Consider the following 22,244-nt stretch of genomic DNA (forward strand, 5'->3'; position numbering starts at 1 on the left):
TCGCGCCGTGCGTCACTCTGCATGTTGTCTTGTGTGTTGCTGGTCGTGTCACCCGCTGCGTTGCGTTGTGCCATGCTGTGCTGCATGCTGTGTCGCGTTGTGCATTGTGTGCCATGCTGCGTGCCGCGCGGCGTGTTATGTATTCTGTCCCCCTTACCGCCTGTCCCAGCTCCTGGAAGCTCCCATGACCCCCCAGGAATGTGTCTGGGTAATTATAGCCTGACTGGGACACGTGACCCCGATGCCGGGTGCTGAGACAGGCCCAGGACGGAGGGAGGGCCCAGGGCTTCGGTGACCTCGTGACGGGAGTGGCTTGGACGCCAGGGTTCCCTGAGGACAGGCAAACCGCAGGGAGAGGGAGCACAGGAGGCTGCTCCAGGTTTCCCTCCTCTCAGGCAGCAGGAGAGGGCAGGCAGAGGGCCATACACCCCGGGCTGCCCCGGGCACAGCGGCCTGGGCAGGCCTTGTTGGGGGTCTCCAGCCCATCAGACCCCCCCAGACCTGACTCACAGTTCTGGAGTCCCCCCCGGAGCCCAGGTGAACCAGGGTACCTAATACAGCCCTTGGGATGAAAAGCAGCAAGACACCACCACCACCACCCCCAGGGCTGGGCCTGCAGCTTCCCCTAAGGTGTCCGTTGCACCCTCTGTGGCACCTCTTCCCTGTTCTCATCCCTATCCTGCATCCTTCAGCCACGGGCTCATCGTGGCAATGACACTCCATGGTCATCAGCCTTTGGCTCCCGCAAACCTTGGGGTGCTCCCATCACCACAGGGGCACAACACGTACCTGAAGGCCTTCCACCGCCCCTTCCTCCCTGGGCCTGAAAACAGGGTTACGCTGCTCCTCCAGGGCCAGGGAACAAGGCAGACTGAGGACCACTGGCTACGTTGCAAGGGCAGCAGGAAGCTCCAGGGGAAGAGCCCTCCCCCCAGTTTCTAGTCCCAGGGGAAGCAGAAGTCTCATCCTCAACGTAGATTCAAACACATCTTCCAAAGTTTCGACTCCAAACCCTAACTGATGGAGTCAACGAGATGCAATCCCAACCTCTGCCAAAAATTCCTGCAGGACCCAAAACTACATGATTTTTTTTTTTTTTTTTAAAGACAGACTGAAAACATTTATTCTGCCTCTCAAGCTCATTTGCACAATACTGAGACACAGAGGCAAAATGACTTGTGCATGAACAAAAGATCTTAGCAGGAACAGCACAGCTAAGCTTCACCTTCCCATCACTACACCTTTTTTGCATCTCAGCCCCAGCACAAAAACACCCTAAAAACAGCTGGAAGATGTCAAAATTTAGTGACAACTGTTGATTTGACAGTATCTTTATTGCACAATGTCTTATTACACAGAACATTTAAAGGATAACTTGGAGGGAAGAAAAGCTACATTTACAGCTTGGGAGGTCCTGTGAGCCTCCAGCCCTCCTTTTTACCTATCTTCATTAAAGCAGCTGTAACTCCAAAACCCAAACACGCAGTGGTTCCAGTCATGTAACTGTGGGCTGGAAAAAACAAACCAAAAAATCTCTATTAGGGCAATAGCACAATACAGTAGATCTTGACAGACACCGGAATTTGGTCACTTGACCATGAGTAATGTTGGCTGCTGACAGAAATCAGAAAAGTGCATTTCTTTAAATGACATTTACTCGTGGTTTTAATCTACAGTTTGAAATATGAAGGTCCTATAATCTATCACCCCATCTCCTTACATAGGGAATCTTAAATTGCTTATTTCAGTGACTAAAATAACAATCGCTTCAGACTCCCATCAGCTCAGCAACTAGGAAAAGTAAAGATAAGTTCTATTTTGCTACAATTTAAACTTAAAAATCCCTCTAACCTTTAACACCTGAGCCTGAAAAAGCGCAGAGAGAAGAGCTGTCTAAATACTGCAGGACCTAATCTAGCTTGACGACATGTCATATGAGCAATGCACAAAGCAGAAGGATACAGCTTATCCCTCAGAGGGCATGAAGAATTCACAAGGCAGATGTTAGACTATTTTTCCCTTGCAAAATAAATCACATTTGTTGCCAAGAAAACAAGGATTCCCATTATTTTTTTTCCACATTCTACAATTTCAAGTTATAACCGGTAATTATAACTGGCAGCTCTGGGTCAGCTCTTTTCTCATTCTGTACATCACCTTGATGTTATCTCTGGTCTCCTTCTCTAGCAGTATTTGTTTTAGCAGACCTGCATTAGTACAGTGGAGCACCTATGAAATTAGCATGAAAGAGGATTCACATGATGTGATGAATCTTTACTGAACAGGCCTGACATCAAGACCATTCTATAATTTTCTCTACTGTAAAGGTTTTTAAACTCAGGGATGGCTCATTTCATTGTCCATTACAGGCACTTTTCTATGGCTATATTACATATATAATATTAGCACTATGGCACATGAAGTTTCGAGTACATCAAAATGATATTCAGTGAATATAGCCTAGAGTATCCAAACAGGTGAAGAGCTAAATCCCCTGCATATGAAGATTTAACCAGCAGGTAACTTTGCAGCATTTATTTAAAGGTGTTAAGAATACTTCAAGAGCAGGAATGTTTTCACTCTTACATTTATCCAGATTTACCTCTGGCACCTAAGACAGCTCCTGTTGCACAGCCTCCTATGAAATAATTCAAAGGATCCTCTGGTTCCTCTCGGATTTGAGCACTGAGGCAGGTAGTCACACCAAACACTGCTCCTAGTGTAGCTGTAAACAAAAGGTAAAAAGACAAAATCCTTCAAGGAACTGAGCATTATATACAAAGAACATAACTTCACATTTCTGACCGAGAAGCTGACTACTGGGTGCCATCTCCAGATTTCAGTTCATCTCTCTTGGGAACAATGCACAGACTTAAAAATGTTCAGAACAAAAATCCCAGCCTATAGAATAACTAATAAACTGTAAGTTGACGTTGCAAAGCTCTGCAGCTTTTCATCAGAAAATATAATTACATTGATCCTAAAACCGACTAAAAAGAGCACTAAAGAAACAAACCCACAGACCAAGCGCTTTCTTGCTTTCACTATTTTGGACCAAGGACTCAAAATAACTGCAGGAAAAACACACGGCTTCAGCCCGTGAGGTCTGCCCTTAACAGCAGAGAGGATAAGCTCTTTATCAAGAGTGAGAGCTGGTGAGAGGATTCAATATGCTGACTTGGGAATTATCAAAATAATAACCGGTTACATCACCTGCTCCATTATAATGACTTTTTATGGCTCAAACAATACATGAGATTCCAGCTCCTGTTTTAGAATTGAATGACTCAAAAATGCAGAGCTGGACTGCTTATGAGGCAGTTCCTTGTTCGAGTACTAGCGGAGGGGGAGAGCCAGAGCTGACATAAGGCATCAAACGAAAAACCAAGATGCGTTTGGTGAGAAGAAAGTGCATTTGCAAAGAAGAAGGGGGATACACGTCATGGGTGTACACCTCTACCCAGAATAGCTCCCTCAGTTCCCTATTCACTGTCCACTTTGGTGTCCACTTTCGCTTGCAGACCACAGACCATTTAAGACAACAGAATGTTTTCTTCTCAGTTACAGTGCATGATGGAAAAAAAAGTTTCCTTTCACCATCAGAAGCATTGCATTTGCTCTCTGGAAATGGAAACTGTGATTTCCTAAAGCGCAAATACTTGAAGCAGAAAACTAAGACATGTTTGCTTCTGTTATCTTTTATCCAAGAACTACTTATTTTGTATTTCTGTTGTAGACAGATACACAAATACTGAAAATATGTACTTTTTACTCTAGACTGAAAGAAACGTGTTGTCTAAGCTTTAAATAAAGAATACAGTATAGATCCTTATATTGTTCCTGGAGCATTCAGCACGGGGGTGGGAGACTGACACAGATGTATGCTCAGCCTAACCTGAGCTGGCTGCTCTTCTGCCCAAGCATTTAATCCAGGAGCTTCTTCTGCCATCACCCATATAACTAGCGGTACTACATTATGCAGCAGAAAATATTATCCACATGTAAACAATGACTAACATATAAATAATAAAAACATATAAATAAGTAGTGTGCTGGGGAGAAGGCAGCAAAAGGAAATATCAGCTCTCTTGCACTGCATGTGCATGTTTCAAGCCATTTTACCATTCTGGCTCCAGACTTCTGCCTTTAAAATACCTATACAGCTTGGAGGGATACGCTGGAAGTAAATCGATACCAAACACAACCATAAAGCCAGAGTCAGAAGCAGAAGTCCCTGCGTGCAACTCCTTGCTCTGGGAGGTCACGGTGGACCAACAGATTCAGAAGCGGCCGGTTCATTCAGGAACGTAACGCTCGCTCGAGGCGGACGCCGGGCCTTACCCATGGTCACGCTGTCCGTGGCCGCCATCTGCAAGGCCGCCAGCGCCGAGCTGGGCTGCAGCAGAACGATGCGGTAGGCCGACGCCACCAGACCTGCGGCGAAGGAGCGGCTCCCGTGAGCGGCGCGGTGACATGGCCCCGGGGACCCACCGCCTCCCCGCTAAAACACCTACAGAACCACAACCAGCTCCCGTTTCTACTGCTTCTTACTGAGCATGGGGGGAAAAAAACGAAAAAAAACCCCAAAACCCTCTAAAACATGAGATTATCAGGGCTGTTTCTTATTGAGCGGGGGGGGGACAAAAAACGAAAAAAACCCAAACCCTCTAACACATGAGATTATCAGGATGTTTCTTATTGAGCGGGGGACACACACACACACACAAAAACCAAACAAAAACCCTCTAAAACATGAGATTATCGGGACTGTTTCACCGCAGCACCTGCTTCAGGCGGCAGCTGCTGCCGCCGTTTCCCTCACGGGCCGCGCTGAGGGCAGGCGCTGAGGGGAGCGGAGGCCGCCGTGAACCGGGGAGACCGGCGGGGGGCCGGGCCGGGCCGCGGCCTGCAGGCGAGAAGCGCCGGGGCCGCCCCGCGAGCGGACCCCGTCCCCGTCCCCGTCCCCCCCGGGCCCTACCCGCGGCGGCGCCGAGGCGGGTGGTGAGCCAGGTGCGGCGCGGGCACTCCTGGCCCTCGGGCCCGTCCCAGTAGCTCTCCATGGCGCGGCAGGGCGCCCGGCGGGCGCGGTCTCGCGAGAGCGCGGCCCCAGCGGCGGCGCGGCCCCGCCCCCGGCGCCATGTCGGCGCCGCCGTCCCTGCAGATCCGCGAGGCCAACGCGCACCTGGCGGCGCTGCACGCGCGCGTGGCGGAGCTGGAGCGGCGCCTGGGCGCCGCCGAGGCCACGGTGCGCGGCCAGGCCGAGAGCCTCAGCCGCAAGGACGGCGAGCTGCGCGCCGCGCTGGCGGCGCTGGAGGCCGCCAAGGACCGGTACGGCGGGCGCCGGGGCGGGAGCGGGGCGGCGCGTCCTCTGTCCGGCCGCGCGGCCCCGCTCCCGTCCGAGCGTGTTGTTCTCCCGTTTCCTCCCAAGAGAAATCGCCGCCCTGCGGGAGAGGCTGCTCGCGTCCGAGGAGACCGTTCAGCGGCTGCTGGCCGCCGCCCGGGAGAAGGACGCGCTCGTCGCGCGGCTGCGGCAGGGGAGCGAGCTGCTGGCCAGGATCTGCCGGAGCCGCCCGGCCCTGGACGCGCTGCTGGCCTGCATGGCCGAGGGCGAGCGGCTGGGCGCCGCCGAGCCGGGGCCTCCGCGCGGCGAGGCGGCCGCGGCGGGGCGCGGCGGGGGGGGGGCGCCCTTCGGCACCGCCGTCTGAGGCGGCTTCGCCTCGGAGCAGGAAGCGGCGGAGGGAAAAGGGGGGGAAAACCCCTTTCGTGTCAGAAATCCTCCCTCGGGGCTGTGCTTCGGCCCTCGGGCACGGAGGAGAGGTGCGAAACAGAACCCGCGCCGTGCGGCCGGCAGAGCTCTGAAGGACGCTCACCTGGGAAATCTTAAAATATAGAGAGCCCGTAATTATTTTTCTACTAATCCTCGGCGCTCAGAGCGTATTTAAAACGCGCAATTCCTCCGCGCTCTCCTTGTCGTTCGCGGTGGTTCTGGTGCTGCAGCACGAGGCTCCTCTGCCCGACGCCCTCGCGCAGCCTGTCCGTGTGCTGCGGCCTGCTCGTGTCGTCGGTGTTTTTCTAAATTCATCTTTAAGCAAAACAGGATTCTGAAAGCCTGACTGATGATCCTTGTATGTACAGTCTTACGGAGCTGCTGAAGTATTATTTATGGCAAATATCACTTCTTATGTGGAAATATCTCTTCTTATGTGGAACGTTTGTTGTTTTTAATTCCACAGTCGGAAATGAACTACAGGAATAGATAGTTATGCTTTAAATACAGAAGCAAACTCATTCCGAGCAACCGTTTTGAACAAATCCAATATATTTATACAAAAAGAAAGGTTTCCTGTATTTTCATAGTTCCAAAACCCTCCTTTGTATTTTCTGGCAAAACAGGTTGTTGGCTAAATGGTGACTCAGGTTGTGTTTGCTTTGGCTCTGTTTTCCTTGTTGCTTACAAGTTAGCAGTTTTTAACTGCCTATTAATCATACGCATGTGCCTTGTCAGTGGTCGGGAACAGATGCTCATACATCCCGGTGAAAATTCTTGTCGTGTCTTATGTGAAATGACCTCAGTACAAACTCTGGGAAAACGGCTCAAACAGGTGTCTGTGAGCATAAAAGACTTTTGTTTTACAGGTCCAAAACAGATGTGCAATTTCTTGCGAGTGTACATTTTACCTAGGGTGATGTTCATTTTTATACTGATGGAAAAGTAAATGCACTAAAGATATACTATATTTTCTATCTGAATGTTTTTAAGAATTGTGTATCTCCTTGCACAGTTAAAGCTTTTTAGATGGTACATCGCATTCAGAGGAGAGAAATTTTCCTCTTTCCCCAAGTGTTTGTTGCTGGGGGTAGGCTAGAGGAACCGGAGCTAGAATCTAGGCCAGAACTAGACTGACCCTTTTAATCTCTGTGCACCTTCTTCAAACCCTGAATCAAGGCATTTAGGCATTGCCCTTTTTTCCCTGGTCAGGATGCAGCACAAAATGATTAATGTGTGTGTAATGGCAAGACGGAAACCGATATAAATTAAGCAGGAACGATATGTTAGTCTTTCATCTACTGTGTATTTCATGTTGTTCCATTCCAGAAAAATAGAGGGTATGGTCAGTCTGTTGCAAAAATTAATCCGGTATTTTATTACACTGTACTCCTAAAGGAAACGCATCTTTTAACTACTGAATTTACTGAGGAATGGCTGTTTTTTTGCTGGGGGCAGTGGAAGTATGCAAGGGGGAAAAGCCATCAACGTAGTCCATCCAAAGCTGTGACACTAGACAACCAAAAAGTCGGACAGGTTTGAATAACAGATGATGAAACTCGGGCAGCTCTACAAATGTTTTTATTTGACTATTGCTGTGTGTCTGCTTCCTGGCCCTCTGGTCAAAGTGCTTTCTAAGATTAGCATGGAGTTTTAAAATCAGCTGAGAAAGATGATAAAAGCACCCTAGCTCATCTTCTCTCTTCCTTCGTTCACCAGCAGTGGGCTGAGGCACTGGTTCCGTTCCTAAGGCTTCTTCCTCATAGCTGGCATACTAAATTTCACTGTACCATTCTTTTCTCATATGGAGATACGGACAGTTTTAGGCCAGACTTGGTTGTGGTTTCAGTACTGGTTTGACTTGTTTCACTCCCCAGTCCTGATTTCTGAAGATCCAGCTTGAATGTATGTTTAGTCCTGGGTCATCTTTTAGTGTGAAACTAACTAGTTTTATCCAAGAGGAAACATGGGCACAGTTGAGAGATATATATGTGTGTGTATATATATATTTTTAATCTAATGTCTGCTCTGTATTAACACATTGTTATTTTGACTTGAAACGCCACTAAGACAGCAACCGCTGGCGTTGCAAAACCCAGGCACGCAGTAATGGGTGCTGGGGGCTTGGTTGAAGCCCTGGGTGCCAGTTTGGTTGTGGAGTCCACAGACAGTCTAGCCTTTTTATAAGCTAAATCTTGAGGGGCAACTTGCAAAGCACTCTTAACAGGAAAGTGTTTGACTGCTCTTGCTTGTGCGACTTTGTCTACTAATCTTTTCTATTCTGCTGAATTCATTGCATGGCCTTCATACGCAAACTTCTCTAAAGTGAATGTGTTCCTAGGTGTAGCCCTCTTGCCTGAAGTTCCTCACAGTGGGCCAAACAGCGGGAAGAGCTGTTCAGTCAGCTCAGGATTTGCGGCAGCTTCCCCTCTCTCCGTTGTGGAGAGGTTTGTTGTTGTACTGTCTGCATGTTGCTATCCTAACCCAAAAGCTAGTGTCAAAAGCTGCATCGTTACATTACAATGATGCAAAGGGAGCCAGCAAGCCTCCCTTTAACGTTTCCCACCTACAGGGACAGCTCGACCATAAACCAAAAGAATGTACATTTGTGATAGCACTGATCCTTTAACTGTTCAATGCTGGGATTCTTGTGCAAGGGCTGCAGTTAAATTAAATGGAACTTTGATTATTGCTTGTGAATTTTCATGGACTTTATTTTATTTCTCTGGCTGTCTCTGTACATTGTTATACTTGCATCTTTACTTAAATTTTCCTCATAAAATAAAGAGATTTTGACACATATAAATATTGTGGCCTAAGTGTATTTTATCTGTTTGGTTATGCTGTTTGACAATAAAAACATTCAGCAACATACTGTGATACTCGCAGTGAATTTCCCTTCCAACCAAGCTCTTCCAGTTCCAAGTGTCTTCCCCAATATTAAAATCCATAACTGGATTAAAGCTTGAATTAAGCTTCATCTGACCTCTCTGCTTTTTTCTTTCCTTTTATATATACAGTTTATTTAATACTTTACTTGTGCATTTCCCATTATACTGGTCACCCAAACTATGCCTTTTCTGGGATAGGAGTTCAAAGAGGTTGAATATAGTAATTAGTCCCCCTAGAGAGTTATGCCTAGAAGTAGTGCTTGTAACAAGTGCTTACAACTATTACTACTTCTGGCACAACAGTGCTGGATGTCAAAAGGCTACAGCACTGCCTGGCAGTGGTTCTTCAGCAGGGAGAGCAGAATGTGACATACCCAGGTGCTGGGATGCTTTAAGCATCTGTACTCAGCCCTGGCTTTAGCCTAATCTTTACCTTAAAGATTAGCTGGAGTTGCTGGGGTGCAAGTTAGACATGGCAGGAGCAGTCAAGTCCTCTTCATCCTAGAACTGTCTCAAAAGACCAACTGATTCTGTAACTGAAAGATGTTGCGTATTAATGATAGAGGGAGTCTCAGGCTGAAGCATCCAGTAATAACAGTAGCTCTGCTGCACAGTTTCCCATCAAAAAGGTGGCTGTTCTTGCAAGTAGAAGCCAAAGCCAGTGATCACATACTCACTTGCAGTTTATTAGAGGAAGCAGTTTACACAAAGATTAGGGCATTTTTTTCCTCTGGCTGCCTAAGTCCTTTTAAAGCACATCTAAAGAAGGGCAGCAGCAGCAGCATTATGGACAGCAGGACTAGAAAACCCATGATGGCATTAGCACAATATGCCATTAAGAGCTTGCCACAATACAAACATACGAAAGCAATCAAGTCTTGCACAGGGTAAGACTGTGCAGTCACCTATAGCACTCTGTTTAAGCAGCTGCATTCAAGGTATTCTGTCCTTCTGAATGTGTATTTGTATCACACACACTTGATTCACACTGCACCTTCTACAGAGGGTGGGGTGGGGTGGGGTGGGATGGGACAGGATTTCTCCTGACTTCTCCCCTTGCTCCTAGCAGGCACACATAACTATCAGAGAAGTCGCCCAGTTCTGTGCAGCTCTCAAGTTGCTTTACCTATAGACTGCACCGTTAACCCTCTGCAATCATAAAATATTTTGAGTTAGATGTTTTAAGAGCAACTTTACTAATTTAGATTGACTTACATGTTGCTATATCTGGAACTTACCTATTTATAGTAAGTGTCTGTAACCATTCTCCAGGGAGCATTGTATGCAAACAGACTGTCTTACACTGAAAGTGCAAGTGAAAATGAAGTGAAAAATAAACCATTGCAGCTGTTACACAACAGAGTTAACTTAATACAGAGATAGGCTTTTGGGTTATAGTTCCTTTAATTTTTAAATTGGGGGAGGGTGGTGGAGGAGGGAATGAATCACTTGTCATTGTATTACAAGCTGCAAGCAAGTTGTTTCCCTTCTTCATCTGATATTTTTATGATAAATAAAGACAACCCCCCCCCCCCCCACACACAATAAGTTACATTCAAAACTTATCTCCCATCATCCTCTTTTTTTCAAAGCTCTTTGTATGGGCTTACTCAATAAACTTCCTATCTGTATGTATATCAGCTGCCTAAGCTTACCATGTGAATGCTTCAGAACAGGAATTTCATCTTCTCTGCAAGATGCTGCACTACACAAATACTGAAGGAGCAGCCCTAATATTACAATAATCGTACCTAGAGCAATGACAGACCTGTCTAGCCTTATCAATTACCACAAGTTGTTTAATCCCCAAAGTCAAAAGCATCAGACCAGAGTCCCACCAACTCTTCTGGGCAAGTGCTGGAAGATTAGAGCTGTAGAAAGAAATACCATGGTTATAAAACTTATTTTGCACTTTTCTTGCTTCTTTAGAAGAAGGTTTACTGAGATGCCAGAGCTCCATGTGGGCTGATCAAATCCAATGGTAACAATTAATAAGCTACTTTTCAGTGACCAGTATAAAAAGCAAGGTCCTCAGAGGCAGGCATACAATTGGTCTAGTCTGATGATTTGCATGGACTGCTTGGGATAGCCAGTGTCAGCAGCAGAGGTCCCCAAGCTGGCAGTTTGTCTGATACCTCCTGGTCTCTTAAGAGCCAGAGAAGGACATCAAATATGACATCATCGCTTTGTTTTTCTAGGTTTTATGTTTGAGAAAGGGCTGTTAAACTCATTAGAAGCTGAAGTTAAGCTGTTGAACTCCATCAATAATAGTTCATTTGAATGTCAGATACATTTTAAGTCATATATACCCTTAGAAAAGGCATCCTCAACAGCAGAATTATCAATTTTCCTGATGACAAATTCACCTTTAATATCTTTAAACCCTTGAAAGAAGGCAGTCAAAAGGGCACTCTGAATACTATCTTTAAATGCAAGCCTTCTATTTACAAAAGTTATCTTTGAGCCCCTTTGTAAACTATACCTACATCAAAACTTAGGAGTTGGGAATTAAGGTCACCTTAAATACGCAGGTCCAGCTTAGCAATTCTGTCTTAGAGCCTCTGTTGCTCTGTCCTGATCTTCACAAGGGGAACAGGGGAGCCTTACTCTGGAAAATTAAAGTACAACTTTGTAACATTCTCTTTAAATTTATCTGCTATCTGCATAGAGCCTAGAGTTCAAAACATACCAAGAAAGCATCAGTGCACTGAAAGACCAAAGAACAAGGGGAGAAAAAAAAAAAGTACCATGAAAAGTCAGTTTAATGAAATCTTGCATGACAAATTATGGCAATTACCATAATCAGAATTGCTCAGACTAGATGAGATTGAGGGGAAACATATCTTCAAATATGTAACATGTTTCAATACAGAGAAAGGGAATAAACTGTTGTCTGTACCCACTGGGAGAGGACAAAGGCCAGTCTAACTGCAGAAAGGGATGCATCTATTTAATGCTAGAAATACCTAGGCAATGGAATAGACTGGGAATAAGCAGGAGAGACATTACACTTTTTTTTTTTTTTTTTTTTTTTTTTTTTTTTTTTAAATCCCTGCAGGCTTCTAACAACTTAGAAATCTGCCCAGTTTGGTTTCAGGGGAGAACTGCAGCAGACTAGTTTACCAAGATCCTTCCCTGCCCTGCTACCTCTGATAAGTTGTACATTGTGGCAATGGGAACTGGACTATGGAAGGATGTCTTAACTCCACTTTTTCTTATCTTAGCATTTCCCACGGTATAGTTTAAATTTACTGGATAGAGGAGGTTTTTTTCTTGGTTTTAATAACACCACTATTCTTGTAACACTTCCTCAACGCAAGTGTTCAACTTCATTTTGATATTAGTGTCTTTTTTTCCTAGGAAATCTGAAGATTTTGTAGCCACATCAGTCAGCAGCAAGAACAAGATAAGCAGTAAGTGCTGAAATCCATCTGTTAACAATAGACCTTGGAGCAAAGATGCAGAGGGTGCAGCAGGTGATGGCTGTAACAAGGCAAACCCAGTCGTTATCAACCTCCCTTCTAAGAGTCATTGCCAAGCACAGGAAATACAACACAGGGCTTGGGTTGTTTTGTTTGTTTGTTTTTTGTTAAAAGTTTTAATGAAATTCCCAAATACATTTTGATATGACAATCTTACATAGATCTTTCAAAACACATGGGCATTATCTGGTTTTACTTGTCACTAGTTTACTAAGGCTTAAAGCAGAAAGTGTATTAGAGTTTCACTCCTACATCTTGCTGGACAGGGCTTCAATTTATAGCCAATTCTGTTAGTGGTTTACAAACCATAAAGTTTTGGACTAATATGAAATATTTTTCTCTTCACTATAAACATATATGCAAGGCTTCCATCTGAAGTAAATTTGTATCAGTAAATAGCTGCCAGGTTTTTTTTAATGAATGCTATAGGTGACTCTGTAACACCACTAAACTCCATCAAAACAAACATGCTTATTCCGTTCTTCTGAATCTTCATGCACCACCAATTTCATTCACGTTTAGGTAAAGCACCTCAAAGTCAGACTCTACACAGATCCCCAAATTAATAGAGTTGGGGACCAGGAAATAACACCTGTTTTTCCACAATTAGGCCCTGCTGATCAAGACACCTTATTAATTTTAATGATCTTTATGCTGACAATGAAAAGCTTGACATTAAAAGTTTGTTTGAGGAGAGCAGTTTAAATCTGAGTATCAGTGTAAAAAGATCCGAGATCCAAAATGCAGATCACTTCTTTGAAAATACCGAAGTTCCCCAAAACACATGATGCAGAAGAACAGTTGTGTAGGTATTAAGGAACATGCTAGATTTTTTGTTAGTTAGCTACATAAGAGTGCAATGTTTGTGCATGGTTAAAAAAGGGGGGGGGGGGACACCCACAACTAAGGAGAAAAAAGCAAAATGAGAAATTCATGAGCAGACAGTCCAGATATCACAATGCAAAAAACAAACAAAACAATGTCCCCCAATTCCTGAAGTCTCCAACAACAGTTAGCAATGGACAAGGAGTAAAATTAAATGTTCTCTGGACTCCCAGTGAAAAGTATGTTTTCATTAATATAAAGGCAATAAGGGCTGTTTTGACATTTGAATCATTTCAAAGTTGCTTTTGTGCTACAATCTGGGTTTTCATTTTCTACTTATGCTACATTAAATACTTCTCCCCACCCCCACCCCCCAACACACACTTTTTCGTTTAATGGTGCATTTTAGATCTCCTTAACCTACAGGAAAAAGAGCAAGCAAGTCAAAAATTATCTACCAATAGTCTATTTACAAAGGAAATAGAACAGTTTGGAGAATTTATAGGAAAATGACCTAGTCACTGTTCTTAGGTGACTATTAAATTCCAACTTTGCTGGATAAGAAGAATATACCATATGTTTTAATAACAAAATAAAACTCAACTTTCACACAAAAGGCCCAAATAATTAGAAAATATCCAAAGCAAAAAGTAAATTGTGGTTACAGCAGGAGTACTTCAGAATTACACACAGGAAAACATGTTCTTGCTTTTATTTTGGTGGAACAGAATACAATATCCTTCAGCCCAAACTATTCAGAGCTGGCAATATTACCTTTTTGTTCATGCTGCAAGACTTCAGGAAACAGAATAGGGACAGGAAGGGTTAAAAGTTTTTTTTCTGTTTAAGGCCATTCATTCAGCAAGATATTTAAAAAGGTACTCAACTTTAAGCATGAATAGTTGCATTGACTTCAATAAGATCATTCACATATGGTAGTCAGGCAAGTGCTTAAATAGCTTGTTGAATCAAGCCATTAAATGACAGCTGCTTTTATACAGATTTATTTTAATGGCTGACCCAGCTCATCACATGAGCCTACTTTATTCTTCCAAGGGCAAACAACTGTTTCCTCATCAACTTTTCTGAAGGTTTAACCTGTATGCCTCCTACACTTTACTGTAGCCACAAAAACATATAATTTTCTAAGAAAAATTGTATGCAACATCTATCATATATAGTGGCTTAGCTCTCCCTTAAATAGTAACAGAAAAGAACAGTACAAAACAATAGTTTCACTTTTTCAACACACAAGAGCATCTTATTGAAAAACTAAAATAAAAAAGTATCACCACAATATAAACCCCCAAATAATAATAATGGAAATGGGAAGAAAGGAGTTAGCAAAACATCCTGTGGACTTTAGAGTCTCCCATTAACACATTAAAAAGCCTTCCTGGTGAACCACAATGTCTTTTTCCTCTCTGTTTACAAACCCACTATATGGGGAACAACAGTGTCCACAACCTATGTTGGGATTAAAAGGTAAAAACATAAGCTGCCCCGTCTGCAGTCCAGAAGAGAATGAACCCAAAGGGCAGTCAGTGAGCATAGGAACTGAGCAGAACAGGGTGTCCCTGCAGCTGGCAGAAACTCATAAGGGGAAATAGGGGATAAGAAAGCAGAATTCAAGTTGGAACCGTGCTGGAAAGTTCTATCTCGGAGGCCTGCAAGACATGAACTACTGAAGAAACAGTCAAAAGGTCCCAATGAAAAGCTGTGACAAGCTGTAATGTGCCATTTCAATTATACAGGGAAGAGGGGAAATGTTTGGATTTTTTTTTTTTTGGCTCATCAATATGATGAGCTTTCACGTCCCAAACCACATTCAGGTAGTTTCCAAGTCTGCTTTTTTTGTGTGGAATCTACTGATCCAGACCAAAAAACCAAACAAACAGAACAGGGATGCACAGTTCTTAAGTCCTGGAGCTTTCAACACTGCCTGAAACAATAGCTGGCCTGGGGTATCCAGAGAGATGCCTGCAAGATGGTGTTCATAGCAGCCTTGCAAGCAGATCGGCTCACTTCTGCTATGTGCTGCCAACGTTCTGCCCGTCACCTTCATCGTTAGGACCTGAAACAAAGAGAGTAGTTCTCTGTCATAAGAAATACCTGTCTTCTGTTGCTCACCTTACACTAGGGGACCCCATTCTGAGAAGCCTAGAGAAGTCTCAGATTCAGGATTTCAGTGACAGGTGAGAACGGTAGAGGTTTTCCTCTTATTTCTTCCTCTCCAGACTAAGTTCTGTCTGCTGAAAAATTTTATGTTCTTTACCGATCTGGTTTTGGGATCTCAATAGCATCCAGAGCTGAAAAACCTTGCCACTGTTTCCACCAGAACTGCCTCTCCAAGTGCACCCGCTGCTTTTGTTCATGCCCGTTTCCCTCTTCTGCTGCTGTAAATCAGGATGGAGGACTAGTCACAGTAAAAGGTGGAATGTTCTAAGCCACAGAAAGGCAAAGCACAGATGACTCCAGTCAAGAGTACAGAAGGAAACTTTCCTCCAACTGATGACTAGTATCTTTTTAATCACTATGGTCCCCTCACATACAACTAAATCAAATACATTCTTTCCATGTCCCTTTTATAACCTTCTGCTTTCCAAGTAGCTCTCTACCCAAAGATCAGTCTGGATCCTGCCCACTAGAAGTGGCCCAAGAGAGTCATCTCATGTTTTAAGTGCAAGCCTTGGCCATGTTGAAGGCAAAAGTGAAATTTAAAACCACCCCTTAAAAGTCCAGTAAACAAGACTAGAACTAACCGAAGCACAGATCAATGCTGCTAAACCATGACATGTAAGTGAGAGTAGATGGAACAAGCACAGGGGCCTTTTCACCAGTCTGCAGAAATAGCTATAGATATTTGCACTCAAAAAGGCAATTCATGCAACAAGTCTTATTCCAGAAACATCTGGGAGAAGTAACAGATCAGAAGTACACCTATGGGATATAGTTGCAGAGAGGACAGTCTGCCTTAAAGGACAAAGGATAAAAAGGTATGGAGAACCAGGAAATTTGGTGTCTTTCTTGCTTACCACTTCCAACCGATCCTGAAGGTGCAATGACATCATCATCACTGTCTTCCTCATTTGATTGCGTTACCTCTGGCTCAGGTGCTACATTCTTGACCTCTTGCTCTTGTTCCACTCTACTCCGCAAAGCCAAGATCCGATGGTGTAATGCAGCATACAACTGCCCTGTATCTTTAGAGCTTGCCTATGTTTTATATGTATATACATATATATAATATGTATATGTATACATATATATATATATATATATTCAAAAACAAGAAAAAGGTGTAAGCAATTTTTTATTCTGTTACAACTCCTTACGTAATAGAGGGCAGTCATGCCAAACATTTCGCATCCCACCTTTCAGTTTTCCCATACGGGGTTTTTCAAACTATATCAGAACTAGTTGCGGAATACTTGGTAAAATGCCAGATATATTCAACTCTGATAATAAAAGCATACTCCCCTCTGCTCAGCACCAACCTTCTCTGGCTAACATAACTAGCACTAGCCAACTTCGTAAAGAATGACATGCCACCCTCTTCATCCAGGAGTCACACCTTTCCTGACACCCCTAAAAGCTTAAGTCTAATTTAAAAGACCATTAAAAACTGTCTTGCATAAGATTTTCTAGGTTTGCTATCACTCAACTTCACACATCTGTTAATCAATCAAGTCACTTAACTGTTTCATAACATACTGTATAAAATTTTAACATAAGATATAATGAGAAAACAGAACGAATCTCATGCCTGACTGCATGTTTTTCCTGTTTATTACACTCTTATACTGGCCAGTTGTTCCAGAGGGAAGTATTTGTGACAACCCGTTCTACAGAATATTTTTTCTAAATTCTCAAAGGTTAATGGCTACTTCAGGCCTTCAAGTGAAGAATTTTTAGGCCCAAATGAAGCATTTAATGGACATTATCTATTTAAAAGACAACTCCTTTGAGTACTACAAAACTTGGTCTTCACTATGTCAATGAATTCCTCACACTAAGTACCTTTAACATTCCCCCAAGTTACTTTTAAGGTAACACCACCACTTCTCAGTTTCTTTCATAAAAAAAATCTGTGGTTCTTTTCCCCCATAGTTTGTCACTCATAGCTACCTCTACATTTGCACAATTCCCCTGAAATGAGCTGTAATGAATTAATTATTCCATATAAGATACATTTTATCAATGCTAAAATTAATAGTGAATAACCTGATGACAATTTAACTCAAATTTGTTCAGTCTAGAGAAAAATGCTGAGGGAAGTTACCTACTTATCTTGTTGCTTTGCTCTTTTATTCATTAATGTATATTTGGTACCATTAGTTCCACCCTGGGACTCCAGATCCTGGTGCTACAAACCTAATGTCAGAGGCAAATCTGACCATGTGTTGTTGTTCTCTTATTTCTGATCTATGAGAACACTTAATCCCATAGCAATGCCTTGTGTAGATCCAGACTAGGTCAATAAAATGTGGTCAGACCTCTCAAATTCTATAAATTCTCTTAGTGATATTAGGGAATGACCACTCTTTCTTGCTGATTGTATCACAACTTAAACGTTTTAGTAATTCAATTGCGATCGCTATTACCCCATTTACCAGGCACAGAAATCAGTTTCATTGGCCTGTTACTGCTTGGAATACTCTATCTTAAAAGAAAACCAAAGTTAAAACATTTTCTGTCTTACTACTAATACACATGCCAATTAAAAATGAAGCGTTAAGTATCTGTTAAGAACATTTTGTCCACCCAGGCTGTAGACAGTGACAGTTCTCTCATGCTATGTAACTTCTGGTAGATCTAACTTTTATTAGGCTATTACATAGACTTCTATGAAATGCCTCCTCTTTTCCTTGTTAAAAGATAATTAGCATTAATCTTACACTGCAGCTACATTTTGAATATGCACAGAACAGTTTCCACAATTCCACGTCAATGCTTTGGATAGCACAGAGCAGCCTTCCAAGTGGAATTTCTTGAAAACTAGTAACGCTTTTCGGACAGGAGAACTCTGTCAAGCCAGTTATCTGCTGGGTGGGTTGGTGCATGCACGAGTGCATGGTGGGGGGGAAGATTAGGTGGTAAGCAAAAAAAAAAAAAAGCAGTACTCACTGATATAAGAAAAACTTTAACTCCCTGGTCCTCCGTATCCATGGCTGTGATCCGGATACTTTTCTCACTGGCTTTGTCAATCTGCATCTGAGCCCAAAGCTTGGTATTTAAGATTAACCTGAGACTCCCCTGAGTCCTCATCACTAGAGCCAACACAGAATATTAGTTAGGTGGAAAAAGACAAAACAGGAAGCTCAAGAACAGCCAAGATGACTTTTTTTTAAAATAAGTGTCTGTAAGTCTCTTTACAAGGAATATCAGGTAGGGAAAAACTCTTAAAATAGGGGTCTTGTCTTGACTGTTAATCAGAAGACTGCAGGCTATTAAAGAGTATCAGACACGTCTAAAGATATTTAGACAATTAAACATGCCCAAAATCTCATATGTTAATACAACACAGATCAAAGTCATTAATCACTATTCACTGATCTGAGCTGATAACCTCAGGCTAATGCAAATTCCTGCCAGTTTGAATGACTGTGCACTACTCAAAGAAGAGACTGACCTCACAAGTGCCCAGTCCCAAAGAGCACAGAGTTCAGATCTGAAGAACATTACTGTAATTTCTAGTCAAATACTGTAATTGCAAAATACAGCTTGCTTTTAGAGGGAGGAAAAAAAGAATATTCCAGAAGTAACTGGAACATATTGGCTACAATAAGAGGCTCTGAAAAGATCCTCTCTATGGAGGATACACTTGTTAAATGAAGCAAAAGAAAAGGTCCAAACTGCTTTCTGAGCTGCTATAACTACGATAGTAGTAGCCACTTTGGGTTATATCTGTCACAGAAGCATCTTGTGAAAGCAGCACAGACTGTCACCCAGTAACTCGCTTCCTACGGTTCCTCTTACCCAGTCGAGACTGTAGGGTTCCATCATCTGTTGAAGCCATATCATTGAGTCTCAGAAGTCCTCGACCTCTTTCCACCCACGACTGAGAGTTTTTATCAAAAACAAACAACTTGCACTGAATCTGTAACAAAAAATATACCTCCATAGCATAACCGTTGACTGAATCAATAGTAAGAAACTACAAATGGAGGACACGGGGGAGGGGTATATACCTCTCAGATTTACATCAGAGCCCTGCATGTTTTTCTTAGGGATATATTTAATAAACATATTTAAGTTAATGAACAACTGCAATGAGAAATAAATCATTGTTGAAATCAGAAAGCTTTGAATCTTGACTGAATGTTCTTCTAAAAGATCACTAATTCAAGCAAGAATCTGAACACCAGTTTCTTACCTGTAACACATTACTTTCAGCTTCCTCCCCAGTAATCACTTCTACCTTCGCCAGTAAACATTTTCTTGCTGTTGCTTTAGTATAGGCTGCTGCAGACTCTGCCAGTGATTCTGAAATATTATTAGCTGAACAACATTTTGAAAGTTTATTTTGAGAACAATTTGCATATAACTATTGAAGATTTATAAAGGTCTCACAAGTATACCAGAATTTAGAGAAATACAGTACAGAAGACAGACAGGAAGAGAAGAATAGAAATAGATCTGAAGTTTAAAGCAATCTGTCTTCAAGACTTGCTTTAAAAGCACATGAAGATGTAAAGGACAGGAGACAACTTACTGAAAATGTTGTCCCCACACACTTACAATTTTTCTACATACAACTATGCAAAACCTTTGCTAGAACACAGACACATCCATATCTGTAGGTGTTCGAGCAGTGCTGGTACTGCTACCAGCTACACAGTTGTACCTACACATGTAAGGCATGATTCATTTTCCACTCTCACACTGGCTCACAAGCAGTTTGCTGGAGAAAACTCATAGCTGACAAAATTTCCTGAAAATGTTGCCAATTTGAAGAATCACAGAAGTCTAGAACTCGGCAGACAGCTCCTGGTTCAAACACTACATTTGGTGCACCCACACAACACAATATACATTTTACTCAGACACTGGAAGAGTAGCAGAATTGTTAAAAAACGGGTAACCACATTTCTTCTAAAATCTATAGGTCCAAGTAGCTTCTCTGTTAATTCCTGCTGCTTTCATTCTGCTTAAGACAACCCCAATACCGTAGAACAACAATGAAAATGCCAGCATAGCCTGTACGTATTTAAAGACAATAGGACCAGAGGATCTATAGCATCCAACACGCTACCTCCCCATCCCAAGCCAGTACCTTTAAGTGTTGGTTACAGGGGGCAATAAAGGCAACACAAGTTCTTATAAAGCAGTAAGATATTGAAAAAAAATGCAGTCATTTAAACAAGGATTAACTACCATTCCTAAAAATATACTTTAGTGTTCACCTTTCTCTGGTGTGGCTTCCTGAGATGATGATTCAGACCCAGACTCTGTAGCAGCATTCTCCTTATTACTCTCTGTACTACCATCATTTGATTTTGGTGGACTCTTCACAAAATAAGAGGAGGTAAACAGAAGAAAGCATACACGTTAATTTTTGTTTTACAGAAAAAGACTATTGAGCAATTACTGAAAGAAGCCCCTAGTATTTATAAACCATACAAAAATAGGAAAATCCCACAGATGACATGCTTCCACAGTATAAACTATCCTGCTGCCCTGACCATGGAGTCAAATGCAGCCTGACCTAAAAACAATCATTTTTCCCTTGACTCAAAACTGAATTTCAACCCTGTGTTCAACAAACCAGAACAATTTCAGCTACTGTTCAACTGTAGCTGCCATACTGTTGGACTTGAAATGCCATCATTGGGGGAGTCACATTAATGAACTTCTCTCAATTTGGAGGACAGCAAGCATGAGATATGCTCAAATACTTATATTGAAGAAGCCACTGAAAGAGAAGCAAGCTGTGTGACATCTGAAGTGCTTGGATTTGAGAACCACAAGCTCTATAGAGAAGGTATGCAATCTCCTCACACTGGTAGTGCTTCGCCAGGAAATCCTGGAGAGTTCTGCAGTTGCAGACAATTAATACAGACAACCTCTCATAATGAAACCCACCAGATTACACTGAAAAAGGTAGTACAAGGTAAACCACTGACAGAAAAGCCTGCTTCAGTGACAATAAAGTCTCTCAAATTTCCAGAGTGGGAATCCATAACACAAACTACTGAGAAAATTACTTACTAGGACTCGTTCACTCATGTTCTGTCCAAAAACAAATTTGTTGCTGGACGCATCTGCACTGTTCGTAGAGTTCTCTAGACTGGAAGGAAGACAAAACCCCAATCTTTCTTTAGTCAGAAAAAAAATCTATTTATCCTTTACTGATAAAATTCCTAAAACATGAACAACTGTCACTGGCTTTAAAAATCAACTACTGGCTTCCAAAGAAACAAAAGCAAAACTTAATTCAACTTGGTAACATGAGACAACACAAGAGCACATGTTTTTGCAGAATGAGAATTCTGAGTAAGAGCAAGTGATTTTCCTCACTGTAAATATTTTACCTAGACAGATCTAATTACATGTTGAAAAATGCAGAATGCTAGGTGAGGGCTAACTGTTTAATCATATCACATACTGTTCTTAACAGTATTCTACATGCATGGCAAACTCAAAGAACAAGACATCTAGTCTTCAGGCTTGCCTCTTAATACCATCTAGGATTTATGATTTCTCTGTTGGTTTTTTTTTGTCCCTTAGAGATAAGAGGTCAATTTTCTCTGAAAGTCAGGAAAAGAATTAAAACACTTGCAATATCACAACTGAAGAAAAGGTAGCAGGAAGCAGTAATACCTTTTATTAGACTAGCCGTGAAACTTTTTGGGGAGGCTTTGACATTACAATCAAATCTCAGCCTTTAACACCTTCCTTGGTGAATACACAGTTCTTCTAGAAAAAGCATCCTCCTGATGCATTTTGCAGGAGGGGGATGGAGGGTGGGGGAGAGTATCCATGATAAGAGAGAAATAAAAGGCAAAAAAACAAATAAAATCTGAATCACCTCAGGCTTCTGAAGCCTTTGTTCACACTGACCCAGTATTAACCTTGCATCCAGTAAAGAACAGAATCACAAATAATTTTGTACATAGATTAAGGAAAGCTGTCCTATAGGGTTTCTCTGTAGTCTCACCTGGAACTGATGTATTGTAGAAAATAATTTGTTGCAGAAGGTGTGTCTGATGTTGGAAGGCCAGCATTCTGCACATCAGCAGTTTCATCACTTTCATCTCCTAGCTATAAAAATAAATA

At 42.5% G+C, this 22,244-nt stretch overlaps 3 protein-coding genes across 8 annotated transcripts in view; 1 reads left to right on the forward strand and 2 right to left on the reverse strand.

Annotated features, from left to right (window-relative positions):
• Window positions 1-1,315: 1,315 nt before the first annotated feature.
• Window positions 1,316-5,094, reverse strand: NDUFA11 (NADH:ubiquinone oxidoreductase subunit A11). The gene is made up of 4 exons (XM_026105468.2): window positions 4,979-5,094; window positions 4,342-4,434; window positions 2,603-2,725; window positions 1,316-1,510 (listed from the first exon to the last, which is right to left on the reverse strand). The coding sequence occupies exons 1-4, from the start codon at window positions 5,058-5,060 to the stop codon at window positions 1,398-1,400; spliced, it is 411 nt and encodes a 136-aa protein (XP_025961253.2). The 5' UTR covers window positions 5,061-5,094; the 3' UTR covers window positions 1,316-1,397.
• A 6-nt stretch (window positions 5,095-5,100) lies between these two features.
• On the forward strand, window positions 5,101-8,573 carry VMAC (vimentin type intermediate filament associated coiled-coil protein). The gene is made up of 2 exons (XM_064497545.1): window positions 5,101-5,328; window positions 5,429-8,573. Exons 1-2 carry the CDS (start codon window positions 5,138-5,140, stop codon window positions 5,703-5,705), a joined length of 468 nt encoding a protein of 155 aa, XP_064353615.1. The 5' UTR covers window positions 5,101-5,137; the 3' UTR covers window positions 5,706-8,573.
• Window positions 8,574-13,661: 5,088 nt separating this feature from the next.
• Window positions 13,662-22,244, reverse strand: part of RANBP3 (RAN binding protein 3) — a 44,839-nt gene continuing 36,256 nt past the window's right edge. For 4 of the 6 annotated variants that reach the window (XM_064497543.1, XM_064497540.1, XM_064497542.1 and 1 more), the window contains 8 exons: window positions 22,126-22,229; window positions 21,177-21,255; window positions 20,372-20,474; window positions 19,342-19,466; window positions 18,945-19,065; window positions 18,093-18,235; window positions 16,001-16,181; window positions 13,662-15,039 (listed from right to left, as the gene is read on the reverse strand). In XM_064497543.1, the coding sequence (XP_064353613.1) occupies window positions 14,996-15,039; window positions 16,001-16,181; window positions 18,093-18,235; window positions 18,945-19,065; window positions 19,342-19,466; window positions 20,372-20,474; window positions 21,177-21,255; window positions 22,126-22,229 (900 nt within the window). In that variant the 3' untranslated portion in view covers window positions 13,662-14,995. The remainder of the gene's footprint in view (window positions 15,040-16,000; window positions 16,182-18,092; window positions 18,236-18,944; window positions 19,066-19,341; window positions 19,467-20,371; window positions 20,475-21,176; window positions 21,256-22,125; window positions 22,230-22,244) is intronic. The other 2 variants (XM_064497544.1, XM_064497541.1) reach the window with 1 other exon arrangement.

Source organism: Dromaius novaehollandiae, chromosome 25 (assembly GCF_036370855.1).
Source record: "Dromaius novaehollandiae isolate bDroNov1 chromosome 25, bDroNov1.hap1, whole genome shotgun sequence".
NCBI lineage: Eukaryota > Metazoa > Chordata > Aves > Casuariiformes > Dromaiidae > Dromaius > Dromaius novaehollandiae.

Bases quoted from the DNA above. Each gene is read 5' to 3' on its own strand.
- NDUFA11 (XM_026105468.2), bottom strand. From the start codon at position 5,060: ATGGAGAGCTACTGGGACGGGCCCGAGGGCCAGGAGTGCCCGCGCCGC. The intron at 4,435-4,978 runs GTAGGGCCCGGG...CCTTCGCCGCAG, and splicing joins CCGCCTCGGCGCCGCCGCGG to GTCTGGTGGCGTCGGCCTAC. The intron at 2,726-4,341 runs GTAAGGCCCGGC...TTTTGTTTACAG, and splicing joins CACGGACAGCGTGACCATGG to CTACACTAGGAGCAGTGTTT.
- VMAC (XM_064497545.1), top strand. From the start codon at position 5,138: ATGTCGGCGCCGCCGTCCCTGCAGATCCGCGAGGCCAACGCGCACCTG. The intron at 5,329-5,428 runs GTACGGCGGGCG...TTTCCTCCCAAG, and splicing joins CTGGAGGCCGCCAAGGACCG to AGAAATCGCCGCCCTGCGGG.